Source organism: Rhineura floridana, chromosome 2 (genome assembly GCF_030035675.1).
Source record: "Rhineura floridana isolate rRhiFlo1 chromosome 2, rRhiFlo1.hap2, whole genome shotgun sequence".
NCBI classification, from domain to species: domain Eukaryota; kingdom Metazoa; phylum Chordata; class Lepidosauria; order Squamata; family Rhineuridae; genus Rhineura; species Rhineura floridana.
In genome coordinates this window covers 170,365,461-170,389,611 of record NC_084481.1, presented here as the reverse complement: position 1 = coordinate 170,389,611, position 24,151 = coordinate 170,365,461, and the positions used below count along the sequence as shown (strand labels likewise).

At 40.7% G+C, this 24,151-nt stretch overlaps 1 protein-coding gene across 5 annotated transcripts in view; it reads right to left on the bottom strand.

The window, feature by feature from the left end:
• Window positions 1–12,108: 12,108 nt before the first annotated feature.
• Window positions 12,109–24,151, bottom strand: part of CCDC32 (coiled-coil domain containing 32) — a 21,486-nt gene continuing 9,443 nt past the window's right edge. For 3 of the 5 annotated variants that reach the window (XM_061611438.1, XM_061611439.1, XM_061611440.1), the window contains exons 2-4: window positions 20,185–20,440; window positions 18,442–18,598; window positions 12,109–14,220 (exon numbers count right to left, since the gene is read on the bottom strand). In XM_061611438.1, coding sequence (XP_061467422.1) covers window positions 14,082–14,220; window positions 18,442–18,598; window positions 20,185–20,440 — 552 coding nt within the window. In that variant the 3' untranslated portion in view covers window positions 12,109–14,081. Of the gene's footprint in view, window positions 14,221–16,936; window positions 17,095–18,441; window positions 18,599–20,184; window positions 20,441–24,151 lie in introns of all 5 variants that reach the window. The other 2 variants (XR_009760701.1, XR_009760702.1) reach the window with 2 other exon arrangements.

Genomic DNA, 24,151 nt, shown 5'->3' with positions numbered 1-24,151 from the left:
CCAGACCGTGTGGACAAGGCTTGGAGGATCTGGTGAATTCCTGCCCCGACATGTTGGAATCAAGGCTTGGCGGCTTTCCAAGAGCAGTTTAATTAAGAGTGTTTGTTGGAAGAACTCCTCAGTCGTATCTATTATTGCTTGTTTTATTTTAGTCTTGTGTATAGTTATGTTTTATGTTTTGCTTTTGTAACAGCCTTTGGCTATATACATTTAATAAACAAACAAACAAACAGTCGTATCTATGAAGGATTCCAAGGCTGTTATAATTTCCGCCCACGCCAGTTGAAGAAAGGGCATTTCAAAAGTCACTCGGTGGGAGGTGGGTTTTGAGAAATAAAGTCTCCGTGCCTTTTTCCTTTCAGATTTCCAAAGGAAGATGCTACAATTAATTATTCTTTTCATCATTCAAGTTTTTCTGACTAGCATCAGCAAACCATAGGCCATAACCATCTGGTCTCCTGAGGATGAAGTGTGTACAATCCACCCTGCAGTATGTTTCAAGATCACAGGAATTGTTTTATTTTTCATTGTAATATTGAATGTTATAGAATTCTTTTGTTTGAAGTTTTTATTGTTATATTTTATAATTTGATGTACTGTGATTGTCTATGTTATCATGTTTACTGTTAAATTTTTAATGTTCCTGCTATTGTATAAATATTGTAATAGTTAGGCTGTGTTAGGGGTGTAGAAATGAATCCAGCAGGGAGGTTTGGTTGGTTTGTATTTGTAAGTTTCACACCAAGCATGCACATATGGCCACAATGGCCTCCTAATCAGGATTACATCAGTAAGGTATTTACGGTATAAGCAGAAGCCATAGTGTAAATAAAGATAATTTACCCATTAGAAGAAGCCATTACTGCTATAGCATATCATGGAATATTGATGTAAGTAAGAATAGGGCTTGTAATTGATTTTTTGCATTAATGTATATATTGTTGGATACTGAAGTTCACTGGGGGTTGTGCAATACACGCGTTTGGTTGAAAGGATGGAAGGAAGTCAAGAAAGAAATATGTTGTTATATATGAATAAAGGTATTGGCCAGATTAGTGAGCCACTTTGAATGCTGTAAACCAAATATGGATAAAGGAGAACCTCTGGCATGTGGGCATGCTGAGGTTCTAAGGGGGGATTGTTAAGGGTTAATTCCTCTGACACACTAAAGCACCTCCTTGAGGGCCATCCTTGAGAGTTATCTACTGTTTTGATTAAGCACAGCCATCTTACAACGGATGTCTATATCCGTCATCTTAGTAATATAAGCTGTTCATGTACTATGGCCGGAAGCAAGACTCAGGGAATACACTGGTGGAACCAGTTCAATGTAACACACTGTAATATTACCATATATGGAGTTTCTACTGTAAGCTTCCTGTAAGTTGTTTACTGAGGGGTATAAATATCGGGGGAACAAGACAGTCTGGGTCGACCGCACTCACTCTGAATTGCTGGTGTGAGTGCTGCTTATTCTTTAAAAAATTATTTTTAAAGTTTTTATCCTGAACTGCTGTTAACGTCTTGTTTTGGGACAGAGCGAGAAATGAACATTATTTTCTCACAACAATACGAAGAGTGTCATTTATGCTGATCTTGATTCAACGGTAATCAAAGCAGAGGCTTTCCAAATACACATTCCCAATGCAAGCAGGTAGCCATAGCCTACACAACTCCCATTCTGCCTTCTGCACCAAAATCAGAGACTGGAACAGCCAAGGTTGGGATTCAGGTAGCTTGTCCAAGAAGATGGGAGAGGCTGGACATGGAGCAGGAGGTTGAATGCAAGGCTAAGAAGGCTGTTGCTCATGAAAGGATCCAGACTACCTGGAAGTACGCCTGGTCAGTGTAGGACTTTTATTGGGATGGGATATTGAATTTGGACTCTAGGCCTTCATCTTGAGGTATCCTACTAACTCCGGCTTTAAGTATTTATCCAGGTTCACCCACCATATGAACTCAGATAAGTTTCAGAGAAACACCTGGGACTTAGATTCATTTTTATTCTAAAAGTCAAATTGCAAACTATAATGGATACAAAGTACTAAGTAACAAGATTTTGTAGATCAGTGCTAACATATTGGGATGTCAGAAAGTTGAAGACATAATCAGGCTTAAAAGACCTATACCTAATCACCTGGGAGTTAGACACATTAAACCTAATGAGATTTACTTCTGAGTAGACATTTTAGGACTACATTGTTAATCTTTTTCCATTGTTCAGCCTTGAGTGGCTTACCACCAGGTATACCAGCACACAGATACATTCACAGCAGTTTGCTGTGCCAATGCCATATGAAGCAAGTAGCAGGCTGTGACAAGGAAAGGCAAAACCCATTTCCCTGCTCCCTCAATGCCTCCAAGATGGGCACTTGTAAGCCAGGCCCCACCCACAACTGGAGCATGAGAAGGGGTTGCACACCCTCCATCCCGAGACAGTCACAATGACTGAGGATAGCCAAATTTGATGAGCTTTGTCCAACCAGATGCCAAAATCTGTGCCTGGATTCCCCCCCCCATCCGAAAACTATTGTACGTTTATCTGTGGATCTGAAAGAACATGGTAATAAAGTTCAGTATTGGTGATGTTAGACCCCATCATAGGTTGCAGAACATTCAGATTGTTGGAGATGCAATGGGATCTATTGCTGATGATGATAACTATTATACTCTAATGATATTGTGTTATACATATGTTACGTGTGTGTGTGTGCGCATGTGCGTGCACACACACACACACACAAAATCTCCATCCTTTAGTAAGGACATTACTGGATATATTTCCCATTAAATCTGGTCAAAATTTCCTCAGTGTAACTTGAAAGGTAAAATGCACACGTGTTTTAGAATCTTTGATAAATGTATAATGTATATTTAGAATGACAGATGCCACTAACTGGAAGAAAGTACGATTGCAACATCACCCCATTTGTCTAACGAGAATGTGGCATACTGTGGAAACAAAGAAACTGGCCACTTTCGTTTAAGGAGAGGCAGCTGTCATGGCCCCTTCAGAGGACTCGGAGGAAGAGGAAGAGTTGGCAGACCCAGGAAAAGGAACTAGTGGAACCCCTGAGGACACAACTCTGGCTCTTCCCCAGCTGCAAAATGTCCAGGACCTGGCTGAAGCCCCTCAGTTGGATTCTGGGCATGAACAGGAGGCTCCCCTCCCCCCTGAAAAAGGAGACACCAGCGAGTAGCACAGCAATGAAGGAAGAGGTCGGGTCATTTAAGAACAAGCAGCTCTGAGCAGCTGGGAGACTAATTACTGGCACTTGGCTTAGGGAGTCTGTTATAAAAGGCAGTTCATGGCTGCAGCAGACTGCTGACTACAACGTCGGTTGTGACCCCTCGCATGTAACGCCGTTACTAGCCTCTAGACCTTTGGACTGGACCCCTGGCTTTCTGAACTCTGCTTCCCTACCTGGACAATGCTCTTGGACACTGCTACTGGTTAGTTTGTCAAGCCTTCCTTCTGCCATCCGGCCTCCGTTATCTGCCTGGCCTTGACTGATTTATTGCCCAGCTAACGGCTGGCTGCTTCGTTACTGCCCAGCCCCCAGTCCTGAAGCTGACAGCAGCCAGCTGATACTTTTACTGGAAAATTTTGGTCTCATTTGGTGAAAAACTGCAATGGAAAACAGACATTTTTGTTTCCTCTTCTGATTGGGAAAAGATTAACTTAGAATTTGCTAAATTTTACAAAGAATTATATAATTCCACAAATCCATTAAAACATAACATAAAGGAATATTTATCAGGATTTGTTCAAAAAAAAACTAAACCCTGATCAGTTGTCCTCCCTGAACTCTTCTATTTCTGCAGAAGAGATCAAAATAGCAATAAATCACCTTAAAAATAATAGAGTACCAGGACCCGATGGGTTTGGGAGTATATTTTATAAAACATTTAGGGATATATTGATCCCCAACTTGGTTCGATTATTTAATGCAATTTGGACTAAGGGTCAAATACTAAACACATGGCATGAATCAAGAATAACTGTAATACCCAAACCAGGGAAAGATAGCACCCAAGTGGAAGCATACTGCCCAATAACTCTCCTGAACCATGATCAGAAATTGTTTACCTCTATTTGGCCTCTAGGTTAAATAGAATAGCGTTGCATATTATACATCTAGACCAAACAGGTTTTATACCTGGAAGGCATATTTTGGACTCCATATGCAGAGTATTAAATGTAGTTTGTCATTCTGTGCAACATGGTCGCCCTCTTGCTTTGTTATCACTAGATGTTTTTAAAGCGTTTGATTGTTTGGAATGGCTATATTTATTACAAGTCTTATACCGCTTTGAATTAGGAAAAATTTATGTTGGCAGTTACCACATTATATTCTGAAAACAAGGCAATTGTTCGCACGAACAATATTAATGCTCCACCGATCTGTATATGAAGAACAAAACAGGGCTGCCCTTTGTCACCGTTGCTCTTTGCCCTATCACTGGAACCTTTAGCGAATAGATTACGTGCAAATCCTAATATAACCGGATACCAGGGAGAGGGACAAGAACACCTTATTAATATGTATGCAGGTGATATGATATTAATGTTGGGCACACCTCAGCACTCTATGGTAGGGCTTAAAAGGAATTGGATATTTTTGCACAAATATCCGGGTTAAAGGTAAACTTTGAAAAATCTATTATTATGTTCCATAGATGTCATCCTAAGATTCAACTGAAAGTCTGTAACTTTTTAAAACTACATATGCGCAGAACATCCTTTATATACCTGGGGATTCAGATTCCCAGGAAACTCTCTACATTGTTTTATCTGAATTACTGTTTATTAATTAGGAACTTGAAAAGAGGTATTAGTAAATGGAGCAAATTAAACTTATCAATTTTAGGGAGAATTGCGGCTCTTCAAATGAAAATTATACCTAGATTTTTATACTTATTTCAAACTCTTCCGGTCACCCCCCCCCCCAATCAGGATATCTTTTGGAAATGGCAAAAAATCTTAAATTCATTTGTGTTTCAAAAAAACACACCCTAGAATAGCAATGAAAATATATTATAGGAAATTAGATGGAGGAGGTTGGGGCCTGACACATCTGCAAACGTATTAGGAGGCATTCCAGCTTCGGCGATTGGCCTTTATGATAATTAAAGCAAATAAAAGTTGGATATTATTTGAAGAAAAGATGTTAGCTAAAGGATTTCTGTTTCTGCCCCACAGGAAGTCAGTTATAGCTTAGATAAATAATCCTTTTACTTGTTCGACATTTCTTTTGTGGCAGAGATGGCGGTCTAAACTTGCCCCTACTTTCTCACCATTGATTCCCATAAATTCATATCCTGGATTGATTGATAGCACCCTGCATGGTAAAATTAAGCAATGGGAAACAAGTAGATACTATAGAATATTTTTTCATTCAGGGTGCGTGTTACGAAGGGACCTTGAACTTCCTCATGAGCAGAGCTCACTAGAAATCCAAATTCCCCAAAAGAGAGCAGCAGGATCTTTTGCTGGAGTTACCCGCACGTCACCCCCAGAACATGTATAATTTTACCCTTAACCCAATAACACATCCACTGAAAGTAAAATAAAGAGTGGTTTTATTAAGAGAAGGAACAAGGAAAAATATTGCAGTTTACAATTGCAGTTAACAATGAGTAGTTTTCTAACTATTATTCATTCATTCATTCAGCAACACTGGATAGACTAAAGCAAAGAGACTAGCCCTATAAACACTTTCACATTAAGCTCACCCACACAGAAAGAAAGAAAAAAGGAAAGAAAAAGGCCCAGATAGTTGCATATACCTTTCCTGGAGAGTTGCTGCAAGTCTAAAGCTGAGAGAGAGAGACTTTTGTATCTAGCCCAATGAGCAAAAGCTCCACCCTTTGTAACCAGCGCCAGATTTGAAAGTTCTCACCCAAATCCATAGCTCTGAAATTGTCCCAAAGATGCTAGCGTGCGTTGATAAGAAAATCAGTTGTTGCAGCCCCCCAGAAGAGGAACTGAACTCCCCTTCTCACTCCTCATGTTTTATACCTTTTCCTAACTAAACTGACCCCAAAGTAAACCCAAAGTAAATGTGATCAGGAAGATGGGAACCCACTCATTTCCTGATAAGTTCCCGGATGATAGGTGTGATCTCCCTGCTGTAGATTCCTGATGATTCCCCAAGGTTAAGATTATCATAATCCTTGTGTAAAACAGTTTCTTTGTTTGACAGAAATTTGTCCTGTCTTCTCCAAAGGCTTAGAAATGCACAACACCTCCTAGTTTGAAAGGAGCTATTCTGTTTCCTCCTGATGGCCTAGATTATCATAAACATTTCCTTTGCTTGAAAGGAGCGCCTATTCTTACTGGGTGACAAATCCCAAATTTCCATGAGGCAGAAAGTCTATACCTTCAGGCATTGCAAGATATGTACTCAGAGGTCACAGAGGGGCTGTTTCCCAGGAATCTTTGCTGTTGCAGGCCTTTTCAAACTCTGGTTCACTGAGATGAATCAAAGATTAAAAATTCCAAATATTTTATTCCTCATAACAGTGCGCCAGTGACAATACAACAATTAAAATTGATATTCCAGATTGGAATCTAAATTGGTTACAAGAAAAACAAATGGCTCATCTTCAGGATATTAATTTTAAATTACATGCTATGAGGTCACTTACACAATTTGAAATGGTAGTTCTGAATCAGGATTTGATAGGGAAAGGGGTAGTAAAACTCTTTTATAAAATTTTAGTGGATACCCAAATAGGACCTCCTCTTTTTTCCAAACAAATATGGGAGGATGACATTAAAATTAAAATAGAGGATAAAAAGTGGGAGGCATTATGGGTGTAAAAATCATTTAAGTCAGTTTCCGCTAATTTGAAAGAAATGAGCTTAAAAATATATCATAGATAGTACAGAACTCCAGTTCAAATTGCTTGATTTACATCTGTAAGGAATCCTGCCTGCTGGAGGGGTGTCAGGAAAAAGGTACATATTTTCACCTCTGGTGGACCTGCCCCCAAATTCAGACTTTTTCAGGGGAGGTCCACAGAGAACTTCTTAAAATTATAGGGGAAAGGATTGTATGTTCTGCTGAGTTATTTTTATTATTCATATTGAAGACCAGAATATAAATATTAAATTTAAAGAATTGATATCTTTATTGATTCTGGTGGGACGTCAGACGGTAGTTCAAAGACAGAAAGAATTAAACGACCTGAACAAATTGGCATGGATGAAAAATGTATGGAATATTGCCCTATTAGAGAAAATAACATTCACTTCATATATCCCGAGGATTGGAAAAGGCAGACAATTTCAATGCTATATGGTGGAAGTTTATTACATATGCCTCAGAGCAAGATTTACAAGGACATTTGTCAGCCGCAGCAAAACATATATGGTTAACTTGAAAATATACATATATACATGCAACTAGTTCCGTGGTTCTCAGGGGGATTGAGGGAGGGCAGGAGTGGGAGGGGTGGTTAGTTTATATGCTGAAGGGGGGGAAGTTAAAACATAAAACATATAATGTATAGGGTTATTACAAATTAAGGTGAATTATGTTGTAATGTCTGTAAATGGAAAAGTGGTATATGTAAAATGTAAGTTGTTTTTCTTTTAATAAAACCCTATTAAAAATTATTTAAAAACTCTTTTGTTTCCTCTCCCATGATTTAAAAAAAATTGTATTTTATGCTAGTCTGCAAATGATGGTCAGAGGGAGCCTTAAAGCGCATCTAATCCAAGCCCCTGCTCTATGGAGGACATGGCTGTCTCAGCCTCTGCTTTTGAAGGACTCCATCAAAGCAGAGTGCACTGCTCTTCTAGGTAACTGGTTCCATTGTCAAGCTCCTCTCATCGTCAGGACATTTCACTTAATGTTCCATTGAAATCTACCCTCATGTCACTTAAACCAATTAGATCTAGTCCTACTCTCTGGGCTTTGTCCTCTTCTGTGTGATAGCAAGGCATTTTTTAAGTAGTAGTTGTGTGTCCAAATGGACATGCAGTCCTAGCTTGTGGACACCCAGTGGACACAAATGGACACATAAAATTTAATAAATGAACCAGTAACACTAGAGGTTTGACTAAAGGTATGAAATTTTAGTGAAATTGAATAGAAAAAATAGAACGTAGGGGTACATTACACCATTCTTAGGGTTATTACAAACCATCAGTCTTTCTGAAAACTTCTTGAAGTCTTTCTCTCTATACACTATGATGTCTGGTTCTCTCTATATTCATTTTTTGGGGGGAAGAATTCTTCTACAGCAGGGTATGGATCATAAGCAGCAGTGTTCAATTTTAATTTGCTTTTTAATTCATGTATTTACTGGTGGGTGGGCAGGCTAGTAAGAATTTTGCTGGGCTAGTGACTTGTGTAAATGCATTTGCAAGGCTTCATTCACTTTTGTTTTTTCTTTTTAATCTGAACCACTTTCACCTCAGTCCAGATGTCAGGGCTTGTACATGATAGACAGGCTTCCATGTGCAAGCCATTTGAATGAGAAAATGGACACCCAGTCACAATTCCTTAAAAAATGCCATGTGAACGCCCTTCAAGTATTTGAAGTGTGTCTGAAGTACTGTCATGTAGAAGAGGACAAAGAAAAAGCATTAAAATATCCACCATCTAAGCAAATATTGCATATAGTCAGTCACTCCGATAATGTATTTGAAGGAATATCAGTTTTAATTATTATTATTATTAAAAAAACCCTTTAAACGCAGGAAAAAGGAATCATTTGGCTTCCTTATAAAAATAATAATAGAAGACTTGCCCAGATAAAGATAACAAAAAGGATCTGGTCAAAAATCTTTACTGGGGATTGATGAATGATGTGACATTGGGCTGAACAGTGAACTAGCCAAATTATTCAAGATAGCCGAAACACAAGTGAACTGTGAAGAATGCCAGATTGATCTCGTCAAACTGGGTGAATGGCGACAAATGGCAAATGAGGCTAAAGAAGTGTAAACTGATGCACACTGGAGCAAAAAATCCAAACTTCACACACTTCCATTGCAATGTTTCATCTGGCAGTGACTAACCAAGAAAAAGATCTTAGGTTCATGATGCATATCAGAACTCAATATCAATTTAGCGTGCACCATGTGGTAGCTAGAAAAAAAGGCACATTTTATGTTAGGAAAGGGCTTGGAAATAAATCTTGACAGCATAGCCACATTTGGAATATTGTGTGCAGTTCTGGTCTTCCCATCTCGAAGACCACCTGCTCCAGTATTAATCAGCCTGGCTTTTAAGATAATGTTAAGAAGTCTTTCTCTGGCTGCCCTTACCTTTGGGGGCTGGGTAGGTGGTGACTAGGAATACGATCTTTTCTGTGGTGGCATATAGATTGTGGAGCAATCTCTTCCCTTAGGGACATTTGCAAGGTGCCAGTCTTGTTCAGCTTCAGAAACTGCCATGTGAATTTACAGTAATTTAACTTTAGCCGTGATTTTTTTAAAAAATTGAAAGATGGCTTACAATTATTTTAAATAAATAAGAATATCATGCAACTGGGAAAGATGCAGAAAAGAGCAACCGAAATGATCAAGGGGTTGGGACCTATGAAGAAAGTCTAAAAGTCATCTAAAAGGGGGAAGAGCATAACCTTATACATGGCCTAAGTTGGGGTGGTAAACCTTTCTTCTGTTGAGGGCCACGTTCCTTTGGGGTAATGTCTTGGGGGCTGCATGCTGGCAGAGGGCAAGGCCAAAGCCAGTAGGAGGTGGGACACAAGTCCAAAGTGGGTGAGGCCACTGCTTTTTCTCTCTCTTCTGACACCCGTTTCCCTTCTTTCCTGCCCACTGAGCTTCTGCGGGAGGAACAGATCACTTGTGCCAGATGTCTAAACTGATCATTTGCCAAGGACTTTTGAAATTGGGCTAGCAATGAGATACAGGGAAGTCTGTTGCCTTTGTGTCCTGCATCTGGCCCTCTTTGAAGCATCTGGCTGAATCCAGGTGACAGAATCAACATGGGGCCCAGAGGGGAAATTGGGAAGAGTTTTAATGGTTGCTTCTTGAGAGCCTAGAGCAATTGATGCCATTAGCATTACCTTTACATTTTAAGTAACACCAATTTGTCATCCTGAAGGCACCTCACTTGACCTGTCAGGACAGCAATTTCTGTATGAAGTTGGAAAATTACTTAGTTAATGGATGGGTGATTTAAATTTAGAAGGAAATAACATCAGCTGTGTAATGGCATACACGGCCCATACACTGCATAGTACACAAGGGTCTAGTTCTGCTTCCATTGACTCCTGCTAAATACAACACACAAGCCTGGTTCACATGGCACAATGAGCCGAACTATAGCTTATGAGGACTGCACCAAACTATAGCTTATGGGGACTGTGCAAATGTGCAGGCTCCCAGAGAGAAGTTTGCTCCTTTCTGGTCCTTTGCTTCCGTACCAAGACTAAGCTAAGGTTTGGTTTAGCATGTCATCCTAAACAGACTCATGGTTAAGCTCTCTCCATAATAACCATGAGCTTTAGCCAAGAACAAACCTTAGTGTCAGTCTTTGCTGGCCGCACAGGGGTGATTTATAGCTACAGTAAAACAATTAGTTGATAGCTGGCAAGGCCGCAGCCAGACTGTAAATCTGTCGAGGATAGAAGTTAAATGAGGGAAAGGTTGGGAATAGATGGGCCTGAAAACTTTACCAAATGGTGTAGCAATGGCAAATCTGTAGTGCAGTCCAGGGTCAAGACACATGAGAGGGTCCATGTTATGGACTAGGCTTGCGAAGGTCTGACGTTGCTTCCAGTGGAGGGCAAAAGGCCTCTCATGGCCTTTTGAACTCCTCTCCTTGTGCAGGTGATTGCAATCAGCCCTCCGGCTCCTGGGAGCTTGCAATCTTGAATGGCCAAAATGTCTTTGTTGCTCTGCCACACGCTGGTGTCTCCTGTTCACTCTCCGCGTCTGACTGAGGGGCTCCAGCTGTGTCCTGCTCATTTTCCAGCAGCAGGGAGTCTTGTGCTGTGTCTCTGGTGACTCTGCTAGTTCTCTCCTCTGGATCTGCTGTGGCCTGCCCATGCTTTTTGTCCTCCTCTGAGAACTCATCCAAAAGAAACATGATACTTAGCTACTATTTGTGGTTAGTGAGAAGATAGCATAACCATGAGTCCTGTTTAGGATGATACACCAAGCCAAACCTTAGCTTAGGTCAGCTCGGGAGCAAAAGAGACAGGGAGGACCAAAGTGACTCCATGTTCTTCTCCAAGAGCTTGAACATTCATCTGATCCCAGTAAGCCGTAGTTTGGTCCCTACCATTTTTCTAGATAGTTATCCCTATGTCATATTTCTGATTCACTGCTGTGAGTGCCATTGCTGCTTTGGCCAAAATGACAACAGCTACACCCATCAGCAGGCCTGGGATAATTTCAAGGTTTGTAGGGAAAAAAATCTAAATGGGGAAAAAGAACCCAAAACAGTCCAGTGAGGACTGCAAATGTCCAGTGACCACAGAATTGTGACTGGAGAAAGAAAAAACTCTGAAAATAAGGGGGTGGGGGATGGAGTGGCTGGAAAATGAGGAAACACTTAGATATAAAAAGTGTAGAGAGAGGTCTCTCATTGTCCAGATAGGCCATTTCCTGGTTCATATTGAAAAGCTATTTTTAAATGCAACCTCCTCTTGGGCTTCTGCAGCTGATCCATATCATGATAGCAATGCCAAGTTTATCTACACTTCATTCTAAGTGCTCTTTCGTTACCATAAAATGTGTGTGTGTGGGGGGTGGAATCAGTGGACAACATCTCCTACTTCAGTTTGCACTACCACTGTGTTGCTATTTCCTAATACAAACTTGCCTAACCCCTTTTCCTCCTTCACTTCTACGTCTTTCTCAAGTCCTGGAGTATCCTTTTATTTTACCCTCCCACTGTTGCTCAGTTGCAATTCACCAGAGAAAGGGGATCCTAACTCCAATATGCTCGGAATAGATCCTAATGCACTGAAGACACTAAATACAGACAGAAAAGTTTAAAAGTCTCAGTTCTGAAATCATATGATCTTCTATTACAATACAGAACAATGCGAAGAGCCACAAAGTTACATCACAAAGAGGCATGTTTTGATAGATTGAGACAAGAGTCGTTGAAACGAAACTTTTTCAAAGGTATCTTAACTATTCAATAGCCAATATACAGACTACACCACCAGTGTAACAACAAGATATGCAGTTCACCATCCATAATATATTATCAGAGCAGAAAAATCCAGAGTGAGGCTAAACATGAAATGATGTGAAATAATAAAATGTAAATTTCCCAAATTTTGAGATGTTTTGTATAAACAAATGTGAGACATTTTGTCTAACAAAATTCCTAATTATTTCAGGTGATTTTGGAAAGGAGGCAACCATTTCAAAACATTTTGGAATAACATATTTACTTGCAGACTTTAAATAATGCTATGCCAAATTTCTTCCAGGTTAGAATTTTAGTATTTTGGGGGGAGAGAAGGGATATAGTCTTAAAGTATTTCACCAAAGTTCTCCCCTTTCTATTTTCTCACATTGGTTTGCTGGCAAGCACAACCCCAATCAGCTATGGCTTTGTTACTTTTTTTTTTTAAATCACTCTCCTATTTTCTGGGTCAATGAAGTTATTATGTAGCCACTCAGATGACAACATCACTGAGAGCAAAGATAATCAGATTGAGTTTGCTCTAAACGATATCATCATGTAGTCAGATCTGATTGTTTATGTTATTACCACTTCATTGTTTCTAAAACGTAGAAAGCCGATGGAGAAAGAACGGCAGCAAAGCAGCAAGTGGTCTGGGATGCTACACACGTTGAAAGGTGTCAGGGATGGGAGCAGTGAAGTGCTTTGCCTGGCCATGGAGTGTGGGAGGTAGAGAAAATGAAGTCAGGGTGTGGCATGTGGCTGCAGGGCAAACATTTCCACCGTCTTTCGCATGCCCCCCTCAAAGAGAATATTTCACAGTGAGAGAAAATGTTAATAAAACACATTCTTCTTTTTTCAGCTCAGCACTGATTTCATACTTGGTCTTATTTATGCCAACTAAATTGCTACAGCTTTTGTTCCACATTGTTTCAGAATACATTTTCATTTGCTTCTTGCAGCAAGAGAAGAAAGCATGAGTATGAATAGATAATTACCAGCTGGAAACGTAACATATACTTGGGAAGATCACAACGCCATCCGCAGATAGCATGAATGATAAAGCAAAGTAAATCCCTTCCAGAAGAGCTTTTAATTCAAAAGTATAAGAAAATGACTGCCTGAAATGCTACACTCTTGGATTCAAAACCCATTTGTTTGCGGAAACAAAAGTTGAAATTTTAACAGAAAGAGCTTTTTGGGGCATAGAAGATGCTTCATCTATTTAAGGCTGAAATTATATGTAAGATGTAGTGGTGTACATCTTATCTCCAATTTTTTTGGGGGGGGTTCAAACCAAAGCAACAGTGGTCAGGAGATGGGGACAGTCAAAACTCACTCCCAGCTGTTTTTGACTTTATAGAATAAAAGACCCAGGCACCTTTGGGGTTTTAAAAAAAAGTTGGGGGCAAGAGTCATACACAATGGCATGTCACATGTAGTTTCAGCCTTAGAATTCAGGAATTCCACTATGAGGAAAGGAATGGTAAACATATTTCCATATACTGAAATTCAAGAGTACAATCTCCTACATAGTTCAAGGCAGATTTAGTTGACAAATTGTATGAAATATATGGTATAAGGGATCAGTGTGCATTCAACTCCTTAAAAAAAATATAGCAAAAAGTTCTGGGAATGATGTAGACCCAAAGAAAAGAGATGATAAAGGAGGAAAACAAAGCAAGTGAATGCCTGGCTCCAGTCCATCTCTCTATCCAAAGTGTGATTCCACTGCCTTTAATGTTCAGTCATCTTAGTAGATTCCTACATATGACTATCACTAAATTTGCAACGATATATAACTTCAAACTGGATCAGCCACTGAAAGTTAAAAAGTACAGTTGAGAAAAAAAGAAGTTAGCTCTATGCTCAGCTAAGCATTGGCACTTCCCTCCTCTTGCTGTTTGAACACAAATCCCACCAGTCCCTGGATTGGAGGCAAAAGCCGACATGTCACTGTTCTACAGTCATAGATTCTTCTTCAGTCTCTTCCCTCGCTATCCGAGCTTCAAGGGGAATCAAATACTGAACTTCCTCAGTGCTGACTGCCACTTTCTCAGGCTGTAGCCAGCGCTTCAAGTGTTCCAGAGTGCTGAGGGAAAGCAGAAAAGACAAGTAACAGTGGGGGGGGGAACATAATTGGGCCCCTGCTAACCACTTCAGCTCTTTTCTGCCTAAATGTAATGGAAGGAACTTTAATTGTCATATTAGGGAGGCCCAAATTCAAATCCCCACTCAGCCCTGAAGCCCACTGGGTGACCTTGGGCCACTTACCCTCACAGCCCAACCTTCCTTGCAGGATTGTTGTGAGGATATAATGGGGTGGGGGGAACTATATGCACCGTCTCAGAGGAAAGGCAGGATATAAATGTCATAAAAATTAAATGTCTACATTCTAGCAAGAAACATGATAGCTAGTGGGAGACTTGAGGCTGCAATCCTATACAAGCTTACCTGGAAGTAAGTTCCATTGAACTCAATGGGACTTACTTCTGTGCAGAGATGTACAGGATTGCGCAGTCAGTCCGTCTCTTTGCTGGACATGAGCCTCTACTTCCATAAAACCGGTCTCAAAACAGTTGGTGAGAATAAAATGTAACCAATATTATTTTATCACTCTTTGGTAACAAAACAAGAACAATGAAGGGCGTGTAAAAATGCCAAGTCCGAGCCGGGACATCTCCTCCTAAAGGACATTTTTATTAATGACTTGGATGAAAAGGTGCAGTCAGGGCCAGCACAAGGTACTGCGCCGTTTGAGTTGGACAGTGGCTCCGCTGCTCCCCACTCCACCGCCTCCTCTCCCTGCCCCATGGCCTCCACTCCTCCCTCTCTCCTCTGTACTTTTTATTGTTTTCCAACCATCTTAAGGAGAGCAGTGCTGACAGTTTCTCCCCCTCCCTCTAAAGAAATGCCAAGCGGGTCGTTCCCCAGAGCAAGGCAAAGAGGAGAAGAGCCCATAAGAGACTTGGTGGGTGGCAGCAGCGGCTCAGGAGGCAAGTGAGATGGGGGAGGGGAGGTCTGAGGCCACATTCACCCCATACATTTACTACACTATTATTCCATTTTAAATAGTCATGGCATCTCCTAAAGAATCTTAGGAAGTGTTGCTAAGGGGGCTGAGAGTTGTTAGGAGACCCTTATGGCCTTCATAGAGCTACAATTCTCAAAGTTCTCTGGGAAGAGGCACTGACTGTTAAACTACTCTGGCAATTGTAGCTCTGTGAGGAGAATAGGAGTCTCCTAACAACTCTCAGCACCCTAATTTATTTATTACATTTATACCCTGCCTTTCTTTTCATGATAGAAACCCAAGGCTTATGGTTCCCAGGCAGTCTCCCATCCAGGCACTGACCAGACCTGACCCTGCTTAGATTCAGCAGGGAGCTGGCCTTATGTGCCTTCAGACCATAGCTTGGGACCCAAACTACACTTCCTAGCAGTCAATCTGTAAGCACCTTGAAAACAATTCAGTCATTACTAGAAGCCAACATAGATATGTCAAGAACAAATCCTGTCAATCTAATCTTATCTCGTTTTTTATTGGGTAACCTCCCTGCTAGACTGTGGGGATACTGTGGACATAATATTCTTGACTTCAGCAAAACTTGTGACAAAGTGCCCCATGATATTCTGATTAGCAAGTTAACTAAATGTGGGCTGGATGGAATGACTATCATGTGGATCCATAGTTGGCTGCAGAATCATACTGAAAGAGTGCTTATCAATGGTTCTTTCTCAAACTGGGGGGGTAATGGGGTACTGCAGACTCAGTCCTGGGCTCAGAGCTCTTCAACATTTTTATTAATGACTTGGATGAGGAGGTGCAGGGAATGCATATCAAATTTGCAGATGATACAAAATTGGGAGGGATAGCTAATACCCTGGAGGACCAAAACAAATTTCAAAGGGATGTTGATAGGCTGGAGCATTGGGCTGAAAACAACAGAATGAAATTGAGCAGGGGTAAGTGCAAACTTCTACATCTAGGAAAAAGAAACCAAGTACACAGTTGTAATATGGGGGATACTTGACTCGGCAATACTGCATGCAAGAAGGATGTTGGAATTGTTGTTAATCACAAGCTGAATATGAGCCAATTGGTATGATTTGACTGCAAAAAAGGCAAATGCTATTTTAGGCTGCATTAACAGAAGTATAATTTCCAAATCATGTGAAGTACTAATTCCCCTCTGTTCAGCACCCCTTAGGCCTCATCTTGAGTATTGCATCCAGTTCTTGACACCACACATTAAGAAGAATGCAGACAAACTAGAACAGGGTCAGACAAGGGCAACAAGGATGATCAAGGGACTGGAAACAAAGCCCCATGAGGAGAGACTGAAATAACTGTGCATGTTCAGCCATGAGAAGGGAAGACTGAGGGGAGATATGATAGCACTCTTCGAGTATTTGAAAGGTTATCACATAGAGGAGGGCCAGGATCTCTTCTTGATCATCCCAGAATGCACGACACGGAATAGTGGGCTCTAGTTAAAGGAAGTCAGATTTTGACTGAACATCAGGAAAAACTTCCTGTTAGAGCAGTATGTCAATGGAACCAATTACCTAGGGAGGTGGTGGGCACTGGAGACATTCAAGAAGCAGATGGATAGTCACCTTGTCATGTATGCTTTAAGTTAGATTCCTGCATTGAGCAGGGGGTTGGACTCCATAGTCGTATAGGCCCCTTCCAATTCTACTCTTCTATGATTCTTTGGGGGGAGCCATGACAATTTGAAGTGGAATAAATGTATGGTGTGAACATGGCCTGAAGCACACCAATTCCCCTCCCCCCACACACACACCTGAGCACCCACTCTGAATCAGTTGTCTCCTCTTGCCTGAAGAAAGTGCTGGCCCCGACCACAGTCCTTCATGAAACAGGAGCAGGGGGGAAAAACACTGCCCAAGTCAAAGGGTCCCATTACTTCATCCAACTTCCCAGGAAAGAAGGATACAGCAACTGTGTAGCAAAACCAAGCAGAAATTGCAGAACAAGGCTTTGCTGCACAGAAAATACCATTTTGCTCATTATTGCAGCTTTCTAACAAAAGCCTTCAAGGAATTAAAAGCAGTTTGAAAATGTGCAAGCAGATTCTGCTCCCTTAGCATCAAACTAACAGGACAACCCAAACCTCGGCTAGGCAGCAGCAAGGTGGATACACCACTGCATCCACAGCCTTGTCACTCACACCAGTCACGACAGAAGGCAAATCACTGCACCAGGCAATTGGCTGTCAAGTGACAGCAGTGGGGCAGGTTTGAAATCTAGCAGATCCTGGGTCTTCTCAGCCCCTCCCAGAATGCCCCGTTTGGGGCCTTGTGAGCTACTTATGGTGGATATCCTGCTAGCAATACATCCAGCCACCTGCATATTTGCAAGCAGAAGGAGGAGCTCTATGCCAGTGGGGTGATGCTGGCATCACTCTAGGAGTGGAGAGATTCTGCCCCCAGCACAGCACAAAGGGGGGGTGAGGCTATAGCCTAAATTTCGCAGAACAAGGAAAACAGGTTCTGATGGGTACAGAGGCTCATGTTCCAAGCAAGTGTGGCAACATGATCATGTCAAGGAAGGATTCTATTGTGAGGTTTTGTAGAACATCTATACATCAACCACAGTGGGTAAATGATGTCCCTTAAAAGGGTTCTCTTGGCTGATCTTAACATAATGATCATAGTGAAATGTGAAAGATATGGTCTTTGAGGAAGACAGGGTTCAGTCTTCTAAAGGCTTCATTGGAAGTCCAAATCAACACCCTTAGTTGGTCCTAGAAGGCTCTAACAACCCCAGGAGCAATAGTACAGTGTACCTATGGAGGATCATTCCAGAGTACCTGATAACATTTCAAAAATAGAAGAAGGCAAACAGGATCTTTAGTTCTCTGGTCTCTCTTCATACCACCCAATCCCTATTGCACCCAATACAGAAAATACCTTTGCATTCATTGTTAACAAATAAGGGGGAAGGGGGATACCACCAGCCCCCAGGTTATGGACTCAAAACCATCAAACTTTCACTCATGAGCATGCACTGAAATGCTGGGGATAAATTCCATTTTTTTATCACTCTGGATGCAAATTTTACTGTCTAATCTCTGATGTGAGAGGTGAGATTTTTATGTAAACTGTAGTTTCTCAGTGGGGAATAAAAGCAGTCTGCATATGATCAGAAGCACACACTACTGAATCTAGGGGTGAACTCTGGCTTAAATTAAGTCCAAGGACACCCCCATAAATAGCTGGCACTTCTGTAAGGCATGCACTTCTTTTGGACACTGTATGAATAAAATCCTCATTGGATTATTATTACCTCTCATCCGATTCAGTTCCCTCCATATAAAAGTCAGACTCAGACTTTTCCTGCAGAAACCTGTCCCAACATTCTTTCTTAGCCTGAGAAAGTGTTTGCAGCATATCTTTGGAGGTCACTTCCTGTGACAATCCCTTTATTCGCATCAATCTTCTCTCTAGAGAAAGAATCATACAAATGTGGCCAGGTTATAGTCAGAGATTTTCAATCCAAACTGTTTCGTGGGTTTTCATATCAATTGCAAATCACCATTTAAGGCAGGATGGCTAACGTGTGGCCTGCCTGATCTTGCTGGACTACTACTCCCATCATCCCTGTCCATTGGCCATACTGGCTGGGGATGATGGGAATTGCAGTCCAACAACATTGCTGTCTGTGTGCGTCACAAGTTAGCTACCTCCAAATGAAACCAATTTTACCATAGTACTATATTTAGAGATTTCTCTTTGATGTCCTGACTTCAGCTAATTTTGCAGAGAATGAATAAAAAATAACCAGCCCACAATGTCTCACTAAACCATTTTTTCCTTCACTGCCCACTTGTGTTGCCATTACAAAACCCATATTAAGAATGTAACCTGAAATGGTTGTTCATCAAAGCTGCATTTATATTAAAATAAACAGCAGAAGTACACTTTATTTTATGTTGAGGATCACTGTTCATCCTTATGCCTACAAATATTTGAAAGAAGAGAGAATCAGTTGAGCTTATTGAGAGCAGAGCACACAAGCAAGAAGTATAATGGAAATCTTCATATTCTTGTTCTGGAAATTTAGCTACATGTAGAGCAGTGCCAATTTTTCTTTTTCCCAGATGAACGCTACATGAATTAAATTCCTCTCTTGCCACACAGATGTTAATGGGCAGAATGATATACCTTGCAGGGTTTTATCAAGGAACAAATTATATAAAATTGGGGAAAAAATTTTTCTCACACATTGCCTGCTTCTGCTAACTATCAGGAGAGAAAAGATGATTGCTCTTGTCATTCTAGCATTCTTTTTTTAAAAAGTGTAATCTTTTTGAAGTCTTAATAATATCTAAAAATATATAGAGAGACTGAGATTAATAATTTATGCAAAAAATAACAATGCTCCTAGAAATACATTTTAGACCATGTCCACTTATTGGGGAACAGATACATCATCTTTAACAGACTGTTTTAGAGTATTTTACAACAGATTTTACAATAAAGCCCTACTTTTTGGGTCATCACCATACTAAGGGTTGTAGTCAATGTAAAGCTAAGCAGATACTTCTGTCTGCTCCCCCCCACATGCTGTGCTGGAGGTTCTCCCGACCCTCTGGAGCAGATTTTGTGAGGTCACAGGGGGAGCTCGGGGGAGGAGGGGGGAGTTCCTTTGTACTAGAGCAAGGGTGGGGAACCTTTGGCCTTCCAGATGTTGCTGAACTACATATCCCATCAGCCCCAGCCAGCATGGCCAATGGCCAGGGGTTCTGGGAGTTGTAGTTCATCAACATCTGGTCTGGTGGGCCTAAGGTTCCCCACACCTGCACTAGCGGGAATCCTTGCACTGGCTTCCACAAGCACAACGAGTTAGTTGAATACAGCCTTAATACTTGTTGGCTAGGTTCAAGTACATACAGGAACAGTCCCCCTCTCATCATGGTACAGTAATAATTATTATAATTAATAGTTACAGTAATAACAGTAGTAATTACTTTTCTCATAGGTTAGGTATGGACAACCCCCCCAACTCAGAAGCTCCCAATATACTGACCTAAAGATGCCAGATAAATCTCTGAATCCTTTAGTGGTGCCCAGGGCTTCATGTTTGCTCGGAAAGAGGAGTTAATGACTTCATTCTGACTTTCTACATGAATATAAGAATCGGTGAAAGAATCTGCAAATGCATTGCTTGACTCTTCATTCTGGTCTGGATATGGCAGAGATGAACAGATTTCAGCCCAGAGGTCCTGGCTGGAAATAGTGACTATGGAGTCAACACTTTCAAACATTATCATGATGGAGAAATCCTAAGGGGAGGAAAAAAGATACGATGTGTAGCTTGTGAGCTACGTAAGACATTGCACACATTTCCTTCTTTTCCTACCCCCCACATATAAGAAGTCTGAGGAAGTTTAGTTATCATTTAAAAAAAAAATCTGAAATCTAACTTCCCAAATGATTACTAGGTGCTTGTTAAAATCCAGGCAGCTAAACATTTTTTGACCTATCAACTGGCATACACTACAGAGGTCAGCTTCTCCTCTCTAGGAAACTGTCTTGAATTATACCCAAGACACTGTGAGTTCCCTGGAGGAAGAACAGATTTTTTTTTAGTTTTCATTTGTTGAAAAAATTCAAATTCCCATTGAAGAACAAACAAGAGTACTACTAACAACAGGTTGTCATGATATCCAACCATGGATGAGTGCAGACACAGCAAATCTGGTATGGGTCACAGACTGAGACAAAATGAACTGTAAGATGGTTTTAAATATGTATTAATGATTTACATGGTTGGTTCAATTGTCAAGTGCTTTTAATTTATATATTTAGGATGAATATTCTAATTCTATTGGTTAAGACTGTATGCTAAGTGACTGGGAAATAACTTAGAATTTTGCACCTGACTGGCAGAAGTAATAGTCCTGCACCCAGTGATGTAAACTGCTTAGAGACAATTGTAATTAAGCGGTATATGAATTGTCAAATAAATAAAGCCCATTTAAAAGTAGTAGTCAGCTGATGTCAGTTGGTGGGGAGAGAGTGTGGAGAGGAATAACAAGTAAAAAAAGATTAAAGCTAGGGTTATAGAAGGAATAATGGGTTTATGCTAAAGAACGCTTATTGTAATAGCCGGCATAGTTATTAAGCCAAGACATTAAACAAACTCCAAACCATGAACGAGCAAAAAGAGGAGCAAAGGAGCTGAGTGGAAGGGCAAAAGGCTTGTTCATATATTGAATTATTAAGCTGCGATATGATCATCCAAATCCTCCTTTTGGCTAGACAATGACATTGTTGTTGTTATTTCTACCCTGCCTTTTGGCCAAAGGCCCTCAAGGCGGCTTACAAAAAAATAGGCACAGTTTGTAGTTTATATAGTTTGTACAGAGAAAGACATATGTATTTTACTATATATTTACATGTGCTTTAATTAGATATGTGAAGGCCTGGGAAAAACCTGGAAAATTCAAGAGGGAGGCTTTGGGAAAAGAGGTTTTTCCCCATTTTTCTTCAGAAGAGAATCAGAATCAGAATAAGTTTATTGCGGTCATTGACCAGTATAAAAATACATAGAAATAGCATAGGATATAATTATAACACATGTCTAAAAGATCAGTACAGAGGAGTAGGATACAAAGAGTAATAGGAGTAAGTTATAGGGTAAAGTTCAAGGTAAAGGTCAGCTATTAATTTTGGTTGCTGTACCACCAAACTGAAGCTTTCAGGAGCAGGAATTAGAACGTTTAGTTTGGGCTGCGTATACAAATTTGGCAACTGAAATGGTAAGAACCTTATCTGAGCCATATAGGAAGCGTTTCAATAACTCTTCTGGAGTCTTGCTATTAAATTTTTTGGTAAATGGAAGTAGATATCTACAGCGTTCTAAAGAATATGTTGGACATGCAAATAGTACATGTAGAAGGGTTTCTGGCTCATCCGCTCTACATGGACATAAATGCTGGGCATAAGGGATACCCCGATATCTCCCTTCCAGCAGAGCAGAGTCTAGGCAGTTGAATCTTGCCTTAGTAAAAGAATGACGGAGTTTAGGTATCGTTAGAAAGTCAAGATATAATGCGTGAGATCCAATATTAAAGTCCAGATTGGAGTGGAGAGGAGAACATGTCTTCGATGCTGCTGCTATTGAGGTTTGTCGGTCTAAGTCTTTTAGTCTATTTAGAATTGTGTGTTTGGCCACTATTGGCTCTACTGTAGTTAAATATTCTAATGAGAGGCCTAATTTGGGGAGTTTAGCATGCAAAGTTTTGGTCCATTTGGAAAGATAAGTATCTTCCCAGAGGCTTGTTAAGTATCCAATTGGTGGCTCATAAGAAAGTTTGACCCAATGATTAAATGCACTGGACCATGCTTGGCATTCTAAAGAGATAAGGCCAGCTTCAAGTCTAAGGGCCGCATTTGGAACGCATCTTGGGACACCAAAAAGTTTCTGTAGAAAAAGGGAGAGTACTGACTCGACTGTAGCGTTATATTCAGAGATCCAGAGCTGGGCACCAAAAAGAAGTTGGGGAATTACCTTTGCTCTGAAAACCTGTATGGCAGCTGGAATATATTGCCCCCCTTTAGTGTGAAAATACCGTAGGATGCTTTTCGCAGACGCACGAGCAGAAAGAACTGCTGCTCAAATGTGTGTGGTCCAGGAGAGGGAGGAGAGGAAAATAATTCCGAGGTATTTATAGCTTGAAACTTGGGCAATTTTTTGCCCATTGATAGTCCACTCTGCCTCTATGGGGCGATTGGTCAAGCCTAGGATTTTGGTCTTCGTGAAATTGATTGTTAAATGATTTTCAGTGCAGTATTCCATGAAAACTCTTAAGAGTCGTTTTAGGCCAATTTTTGAAAATGCTAGCAGAGCAGCATTGTCTGCATAAAGTAAGATTGGGCATCTGTGCTCACCTATTTTGGGGGAATGAAACTTTGGTGACAGACATCTTGATCTCAAGTCATTTAGGAAGAGGTTGAAAAGCAAGGGGGCCAACACACAACCTTGCCTAACTCCTTTCGTTGTGGGTATTAAATTGGTTAGATCGCCATTGCTACCACAATGTACACATATGGAGGTGTGCTGGTGGAGGTGGTAAATTAGTAGTAACAGCCTTTTGTCTATTGTTGTTTTTTCCAACTTGGCCCAGAGTATGTCCCTTGAGATTGAATCAAAAGCGGATTTTAAATCCACGAAGGCAACAAATAAGGCTTTCCCCATTTGTTTCCTATACTTTTCTGCCAATTGATGTAGGAGTTGGCAGTGGTCCAGCACGGATCTGCCTCTCCTAAATCCTGCCTGCTCATATCCCAAAATGTCTTCCTCCTCCATCCAGGTCAGCAGTTTTCCTTTTAGGTAACTGGCATATAATTTCCCTACCACTGAAAGGAGACTAATAGGCCTGTAACTTGATGGATCTTCTCGTGGGCCTTTCTTATAAATAGGGATGATAATGGCTTCACGCCATACCTCAGGAGTTCGACCTGTGTTATTTACCAAAGTGAAAAGATTAGCGAGTACGGGAGCCCACCATTCAGGATGGCATTTTAGTAGTTCCGGGGGTATGTTATCACAGCCCGGGGCTTTAGCTGATTTTAATTTTCCGATTAGTTCTATTACTTCACTCTGCTTCACTGACGGCCATCTAGGTAGTTGTTCCAAATCATATGTGAAGGGGTATTTCGGGGGAGTATGTTGTACAGTTCCATAAGTATCTGTATAAAAATTTTCCCAAATATATGCCGAGATGTTACATGGGGCAAAATTTTTAGGACTGATGCCTCCTGAGACTAAGGACCAAATTTTTTTAGAGTTTTTCATCTCTGAGGCATGGATTAGGGATTTCCATCCTTCGTGGATTATCTGTCTCTTTTTGGAGGCTATTAGGAGTTTGTATTTTCGTTTAGTGGTGTAGTACTCAGGGGGGAGTGTGTTGGATTTTTGTTCTCGATATTGCTGATATATCTGTCTCAATTGACTCTTAATTTGTATACATTCTTTATCATACCATCTA